The sequence below is a fragment of the Borostomias antarcticus genome (genome assembly GCF_949987555.1).
Source record: "Borostomias antarcticus genome assembly, contig: scaffold_83, whole genome shotgun sequence".
NCBI lineage: Eukaryota > Metazoa > Chordata > Actinopteri > Stomiiformes > Stomiidae > Borostomias > Borostomias antarcticus.
Genome location: NW_028176176.1, coordinates 71862 through 80780, shown reverse-complemented (window position 1 = coordinate 80780; position 8919 = coordinate 71862). Strand labels below are relative to the sequence as shown.

General features: G+C 42.6%; 1 protein-coding gene across 1 annotated transcript; it reads right to left on the bottom strand.

Annotated features, from left to right (window-relative positions):
- Positions 1–589: 589 nt before the first annotated feature.
- LOC311328714 (B-cell linker protein-like) lies at positions 590–8487 on the bottom strand. The gene is given in 17 exon segments (XM_084462644.1): positions 590–1006; positions 1141–1296; positions 1421–1477; positions 1481–1504; positions 2103–2161; positions 2352–2380; positions 2553–2628; positions 2711–2741; positions 2832–2859; positions 3065–3128; positions 4238–4289; positions 4439–4475; positions 4691–4797; positions 4902–4942; positions 5503–5549; positions 6250–6315; positions 8395–8487. Coding segments are annotated over 17 exon segments (1038 nt in total). The 5' UTR covers positions 8442–8487; the 3' UTR covers positions 590–889.
- Positions 8488–8919: the final 432 nt, after the last annotated feature.

Sequence of the window (8919 nt, the reverse complement as noted above, 5' to 3'; positions counted from 1 at the left end):
TTTTAAATGCAGATAGATACTAGAAGAGAAAATTACTTTTGTAACTTGAAATGATGATCTGACTGATTCGTAATTGCACTATGAAGGGACAATGAGTGTTTCCCATTACCTCACCTTATTAAGCATCTGACAATCTTTACATGCTTGTCACTGTGTCCTGCTGAGCTGTGGCGATCCCTTGGTATCTTTTATACGGGAACTATGTCTCAGCTTCCAACCCGTGGTCAAATATGTCCAAAACACAATACATGTAGCATGTCTCACTGAGCACACCTGTGTGCTTACACACAGCAGCATTAGTACTATTTCTTTGGCTCTCGCAAAAAATTGCTTTGTATTATTGAGTCAGAAGTACAGTTTTGTACCTGAGATAGAGGTCACCAAGTGCCTGACGTTTTCTGTCACGCAATGACTCTGCATTAATCTTGATAATGTGTCTGGTAGCATTATGTTGAACAGATAAATAAATGCAAATGTATTGACGATCTCTTCATGTGTGCTGATCTCCATTCTGCAAGAACATTTAAAATGTTTATTTAACATGTACAGTATGAAATGCAAAACGTACATCACAACACATCCACTTGTTATATCCCATAAGCTTTAGATCCTGAAATAACACTCATATTCAGTATTATTCCAAATTCCAGATTTGTGCAACATTGAATTCTAATACTATTTTGTTGCCAAATTTGACCTCAGTACACCACAGTACTCCCACTCTCACACACACTGAAAATACTGATAGGTGTAAGGGACAACGCTGAATACAGCATTCAAGTTCCAGTTCTGAAGGGTCCGATCATATAGACCCAGTAGTTCGGGAGAATAACTCCCAAGCTTTTAGTCCAGCTGGTCAACCAGTGACCTTTGTTGGGTGTGGAGGGGCCTAGGGCTTCACGGGATAGCACAGTTTTGTGGAGTCCTTGCTGTTACTCTGGCTGTCGATCAGCACCAGAGAATTCTTCTGATGGTTCTCGATCATGCGGGAGACACTGCTGAAACGCTGAGAGGCAACGAGAGATCAATGTTAGCTGCCTTCAACGGCATTACAGTATACCCTTTTATCTCCTTTCACTGTATATCTAATAGAGGTGTTCTGTAAACATCCCTAACTATACTGACAACAAATTGGCTCACCTCCTCTCCTTTCTTGTCTCTGCCCAGGGCGTACTGGCGCGACGCTTGGATGTAGCGTACCGGGATGTTGTAGACCCTGGCGTTGTAGAACACCACCAGTGTGTACGGCTGCTGGGAGTCCTGGCCAGAGCTCTTCCTCAGCAGGAATGACCCGTCCTGACACACAGAGCACACAGTCAACATATGCTTCTGTAAAGTCACATTTAGTTCATTCAAATACTCCAAAGAACATTGCTCCAAACTTTCTTCAACACTATGTCATACGGAGTGAGGTTCTTGCCTTATTTGAGTGAATTAAGGCATCCTCGGCTGTCTTGCGGTGACAGGTGCTCGCGTATCAGGGTTTCTTTAAGATGTCCGCATCCTGGAACAAAAATAAATAACCAGCACGACAGTGGGTTTAGACTCTGGTCTAATGTGGTTTTCATAACCAGTAGTATATCTTCATCAGACAAATAACATTCTTCAATTACTGTACCTTTTTTAAAGTGGACAGTCAGTAACAACCACATTAGGGAATTATTTCTTATACTGTAGCTATAGCATGTAAATAAACCCCCTGGGTTTTTTATTCATATCCATATATAGCATGTACATAATCCATCCAGACCGGTATCTATCTTATCTTACCCCTATCTTCATACTGTATAGAAAGGGTACTTATTGCGTGACTTGTAAATTTGTAACTTGTAAATTGGTAATTAATTTTGGAGTATTGGAGTTCATCTGTATTGAGCATAATCTTGGAGAGAAAATTTCACTGTAACTGTACATGTACATTACATGTGACAAATAAAGAAATCTTGAATGTTGACTGAAATAATGCAGTGCAAGTATGCACACTTTTGTTGGCTGACAGACAGGCTTTGTCTAATTAAACTGTGTACCATCGCTGTTGGGTCATAATGATATAAACAGTACTCGTAATCTAATGGTGAATGTTAAAGTCAGGTTTCGATTACCTCATCAGTGTCTGTCGACTCGTTTTCAGCTCTAGGCACATTTCCTCTGTCAACTTGTTCTGGGAATCAGAAAAATTGAGAACTCCATGAAATCTTTTATCAACTTAACACAACGGCCACCCATACAGGTGATATCAAAATATAGTATTTTATGTTGTCACGGTGTCTGGGCAAAGGCGGTGGTTATGGCTGTGGCTGTCTGTGTGCTGAGTCAGTATGGAACGTGCGTCTCCTCAGACCTGTACTTACTGTGGGAAGTGAACTGTGGCAGTGGAATCCTGGGAAAGAGAAAACAAACCCGGGAGGTCATTTACCAGGTCACAGCACTCGGGATAAACACACAGTACTACACTCAGACTGAAGACTGAACTCCCTCCGTCCAGAGTCACTGAGGTGGACTGTGTGTGCTGCAAATAAAGTGGACACCCATGAGTTTGTAGGAGTTCTCACTTGGGTCGTTTGCGTTCAAACGGCAGGGACGCAGTCGTGGGTTTCTGATTGGTCTGTATCATGGATGATGTTGAGCCTGTGAAAAAGAATGTGCACAGTAATGAGCTGAGATGTCTCTTATACCCCAAAACACAGGCATGTATTCATTTCAAAGTTACCTGCATGTTCTCTGGATGACAGGTCTGGCCTCTGCAATAAGACAGAATCATGAACAACCAACATCACTTTATATAGAAGTAAACGTCATTACTTTCAAATAAGCTAGGAGAGGTTTCCTACCGGCATGAGAGCTGGTTTCTGACCTCTCCTAGAACAGGGAGGTTTATGGGAAGTCGGTCAGCTTATTTTGTACAACAATGAGCAGATGCTACAGTTTATCATAATGTGTCATTTACAAACTGAGTTACACATACGACTCTCTAGTCTTATCACAATGTGTCATTTACAAACTGAGTTACACACACGACTCTTGTCTTATCATGATGTGTCATTACAAACTGAGTTTCACATACGACTCTCTGGGCAGCGGTGTTGGAGCCACGCGGACCGGTCCGTCCAGGGGTTTTACACTGGAGCCTGAAAAGTAGTGAACAACGATCAGAAAAAATAGAACAATGATAATAGGTATTTTAGTACAGTTTATAACCCATAGTTCTTTCTATGCCACACTCTGATGTGGCAGCAAGCTGATAAGATGAGCAGGTTGGCTTTTCCTTATACTCTTGAGTTCTCCACTAGGTGGCATACAGCCAGGTGACTCATTTCAATCACACATGCTGAGAAACCTTCACAAACCAGGCCAGGTCCAGCCTGGCTTATGTGCGTGGCTGGCTTGTTTCTGTTCAGGACTGGTAGGACGGAAGGTAGTCATGTTACTGAAATAGCTGTGAATTGAAATGACATTAAATAATGTCTGATAAATTAAGATGGGTCTTGTCGCCTGGACACATCAGTTCCAATGCTTCCAATGCTAATCCAGCACAATAAGAGCTGGATAGCCAGTTAGCTCATAAGCTCACAACAACTAGCAGCAGCTTCCATAACATTAATGGTAGCTGTCAGTGGCTAAAGCAGTTACACTGATGATAACATAAAGTCATCCCCACCGGGTCTTGAACCCCGGTCTCTCAGGTGGGAGTCCAATGCTCTCACCACTACTCTACTTGTGCAGTGTAGATCAACTGGTTGGTTTTGGTGTCCTTCTTCCAGTCCCTAGTGTGGGTTGGGGTTTAGAATATGGGTTAGAGGGTTGGGACAGGATCTGATCTATAAGGCAAAGGGTAAAGATTGGAGTGAAAGGATGAACATGTGGAGGTTTCGGGTATAGTCCCATAAAGTCATCCCCACCGGGTCTTGAATCCCAGTCTCGCAGGTGGGAGACCAACGCTCTCGCCACTACTCTACTTGTGCAGTGGAGATTGGCGGGTTGATTTTGGTCTCCCTCTTGATTTTGGTGTGCGGAGACTAGTGCCTCTTGTGGTGCCAACAGAGAAATGCAGGTCAACATTGTCCAGAGTGACGGAGGGAGGGAGGGAGGGAGAGAGTGATAACCGGACAAACGCTATACCAGGTGCGCTGGCTTACAGCCACGCACAAAAAGAACACTGACAATCTGTGTTTATTTTCAAGACTGTTGAAATATTTGGACATTGTGTTTGATGGTGGCAATTCCGACGAATACATACTATTGTCTGGGTCGCAAACTTCATATTCATCATGCTCTGTAGATTGCTGGACCTGGACAAAAAGAAAGCAGTGAGAAATCATCCATATGACTCAATTGTGTTTCACTGAGTTTATCTTCTTATCTCTTTTTGTTTTGTACTTATATTGTTAAGATATCTCTATCAGATACATGTGGTCAGATAAAAGTGTTTTCCACTTACTGGAACAGGAAGAGCTTTCGGTTTCCTTACAAGCAATCTAGAGTAGAAAGGTCATATGTGAGTGTGTCAATAAAACAACAAAACCTTTGTTTCTGGGTCTGTTCATTATTGTCAAGGTGGCCGGTACCTGGGGCTCGCCCTCGGTGGCAAAGTCTGTGGGGGTGTTCTGAGGCATGCAGATGGTCTATTAAAGCAGATGTCACAACAACATACAGTATTTAAGGTGTCAAGCTTCCTAGAGACATAGGTAACCTTGGTACGGAGGAGCCAGAGGGGGTGGGCCGGAAGACGCGGTGACTGGGCGGAGGCTCGTAGCTGTCGTCATGGTCCTCCTGGGGGTCCTCGTACGTGTCACTGTCCTGTCAACATCCACAATGTTCAAAAGAAAGAACTCATCACAGTTCTGGTGAATGTATTCTGGAGTCCCCCCCTCCCCCCAAAAAACAGCCTTATGAATACTCACAAACTCAGCATCAGACCACTGGCTGTCATCCCCGTCATCGCCTGCACACATACAGTACATATCAATTAGGCCTACAGTAATTAATGTGACCTGTCTTCAGATGAGACGTGTCATCAACTATGATGGACCAACAAGAAGAATCTGTCTTCTTACAGTGATAATATTTACTGTGCTATCCAGTTGGGCCAGTATGCACAATCAATTCCTCCGATTAAACAGAACGTCCACTCTAGTGAGGTGAACTTGCTATCTGACAGGCTGTGCGTGGCGATTGATCGTGTGATGACAGGTGTAAGAAGAAGGAAAATTGACCCTCTGGAAATAAAGTACTGTACAGGCTTACTGCTGCCATGTCAGAGTCACCAAACACATCATTAGTTGTGTGAGGAAGACCATCACAGCTGCTGTTATACTGTAGCCTTTCACCAACTACTGATATGACTGCTTAGCACCACTATCGGTAGCTCCTGACAGAACAATTGTTTTGTCCTAGCTAACTTCACACAGAAACACAAGCATGAAACTGATGACGACTGACGACACTTATCTAGTAATCTAAAGTGTGTACTACTCTATCAAACAACCCCAAACAATCTCTTACCTTGATAGTCTCTTGCAGGTACTTTTGGAGCAGGCTTACTTTTTAATCTGTAGCACAAAGAGACACTGAGTATCATGCATGACTGCACTACAGTATGAATTTCAAGTTGCATGCAGTCAGTTCATCTATGATAACCATGGCCACGTAAATTAGTAAACCGTTATTTATATAGCCCTCTTCACAGCATGAGTGCACAGAGGGCTTCACAGTAGAGAAATACAAATACAAATCATACATACAAAATACAGACACTGTACCCATTGTAAATTGGGTAAGTAAACGTTGTCCTTGAATTCTCATTATTCCAGACACTGAAATGCATTGGTATTCCTTTTGTATAACACATGTGCCATTTAGGTTTCTTTTCAGGAAAGTTAAGTAAGGAGGTATAGCCATCTGTCAGAAGCATTTTTCTTTAGTCTATTTTCAGTTTGAAGGCTTATGCGAAACAGCGGAAGAAAGAGGAATTGTAACTTTCTATTTCAAAACATTAGCAGAAAATAGGCCTTGTGCCTCCAATAGAGTGTCTTGCATCGGCCATGTGCACATTGTCCTTTTCTGATTCTGACTAAGAGGCTCTAGTCCTACAGCATAGACAAAGGACATCTTCAAATAAATGTTGCCTCCCTCAAGGAATCTCAATTCATTCAGGCTACTCTCTTAATAACTTATTTACCAACACATTATATGTTTCTGTCTGACACTAAAACATGGGGAAAATAAGATATTTTATACTTTCAGACTGACCTTCTTAACTTGTCAAGAATACTGCCATCGTTCTTCTTGATATCTTGGACCATCTTCTGAAGCTGTCTGGGAAACACAAGTAAAAATAGCATGATACACTTTTTGAGATATCCACAGATATGAAACACTCCAGTAGCCAAGAGGACTGGTTGAGCATTGGTGATTGCCATGTACTGTAGGTGATGAGGTGAAAGACAAGTATGACTATGCCATTATACAAGTGCACAGTAAACATGTTGCCCCCCGACCCATAAATCCCCTTATTGTCAATGAAGCTGTGGGAGCAAGTCTAAACGGTTCAAATCCACTTCTCTTCTGCTAAATCCAACACACAAGAGAGAAGCAATAGGCACTTTTTTCACATAAGAAAATGGCTGTCATTGTCGCAGACATGTCTCCAAACAGCCACATCAATGGCCTTCATCTTAAGAGCTATCAGCTGGTAGTGCTGAGGCGTACACACAAGTTTGATTTACAGTAGCCTAGTTGGTAGAAAAATGACAGACAGGCTACCGATGGGCATACGAAACAGCCTGATGTTTCGACACAGTAGCCTACATGACCTAGCCATACACCATCACTAGTATAATCTATACAACATTATCAAACTACCTGAACAAGAACCCTCTAATCTATCCAATACAATGACTAGAACTAATAATAACTGTACCCACAATGCACCTAACCTCTACATTAATCTATGATAGTCCTAATATTTAGAACAAGGACCAGACAAGCATGAAAGCTCCTCAAGATCTACACTGTGGATTTGAAAAGTATGTAGAAGGGCCCTGAGTCGAATGGACTACACTTTTACTGACACTATATCTTTTTTGTATACAAAGCAATATGTATTGGTGACACAGTGTTGCTTGTCAGTTCTGCTTCCAGCCTCACTTGCCCATGCTGGGTTCGATCTCAGTTCCTCTGACTTGCCAATGCACATGACCACCTTACACGAACACCGCTTTAGCCAGCTGCCACCAAAAAGCTAGCGATTTGATGGCACAGGTGGGCAGTATTTATACTGAGGATTGAGTTCAACAAGGTTACATTCACCCCCTAAACTCACTCCACACACCACCGTGACCCCAGCTGGTCAAGCTGAGCCCAACTGTGTACATGGGTCATGGCACCACTGTCACAGATTTCACTGCGTGGCTCGTCAGTAGTATATCGCTTCTTCCCTCACTTGCTCGTGCTGGGTTCGATCTCAGGTCCTCTGACTTGCCAACGCACAGATTGACTGATTTCAATGTTCAACTGGCAATCGGAAAAATGAATTGTGGCTTGCACAGTGGTGAACTTTGGTAGGCTCTTGTGTGACGGATGGACGGACGGATGTACAAAGGCCGTTTTAAAAATCAACCAATTTTTGGGTGGTTAAGCCTACAATAACTCAGAGTACTGTAGTGAACAGGGGCAGGAGTAGAGAACTCACCCCAAGTGGGGATTGAACCAATGACCTTCCGCTTCCAAACCCAGCTCGCCAACTGCAAAACCAAGAGAGCTAATTTCCTTGGCAAAGCTTTTAATGTCGTTACGTTCTGTATAAACTGCGAACTTAACAGTTCTCTACAAATTCAGTTATCTGCTGTTTTCTGAATTCATCTGAAAATTTAGGCTACTCTTTCACCCACCTCATAGGCTACTTACATGCAGGGACAAAAACAGACAGGCAGGCAGGCAGGCAGGCACACACACACACACACACACACACACGCACACACACACACACACACACAGTATAATTAGGCTTACATGTAGGCTATTTAAAGGAGCAAAGTTTGAAACAGTCTGTACCACCCTCGAGTTATGGCGCCTTTCTTCATCACTAGCACTTTCATTAGAAAATAGGCAGTCCAACACATATGTAAAATACTCAGAAAATAAAATAATAATAAGCTTTAGTATCAGCCTGCAGATGAAACAGTTACCTAATAAAAACAGTTAGGCTACCTAAAGTTATTAATGGAAATTGTCGTAGGCAATGCACCAGCAACACTGACAAACGTGACATCTGTGGACGCAAGCTTTACCTTAAGAATTGTGGCTTCAATAGCCTATGTTTTCCTTTTTATTTTAATACGGTTATAAATCTTGCATAAATAGACTAGCCTATTCATAATAGGCTATTGATCTTACCGAAGTTTTTCAGTTGCAGGAGCAGCAAGTTTGTTAAATCTCTCCATATTTCCCCGAGGCAGGTGCCGTTCGAATAAGACACCCACAGAGGAGGCCCTAACTCCACTGAGAATGTGCGCTGTAATAGCCTGAACTCTGGCCGTATGCCGTGACTGAGTAAACACACCCCGTTACATCATCTCAAACCCATAATGGAGGTGGAAGATACACCTCTGAAAAAAACAATTACTTCTCCTTTTCACAGATTTTTGACTACCACCACCGCGCTGTAAAAGAACGTGTTGCAACAAGTTTCCATGAAGAGTAGACGATTGCGCAGTAGCATATAGCCGGTGACATTGTTTACCACACACTTTGCTTAAATATATGGTGGAGTTGAGACATTTTCATGAATCCATTCCATTTTCCATAGGATTGCCTACTCACACTAGAGCATGTTCTCATTTAAAATGTGAGCTTTATTTGTGTGAGCCTTTTTCCCTACCCCTACATTTTGCGCGTTCCCGCGTAGGGTAGTGTGTCCCA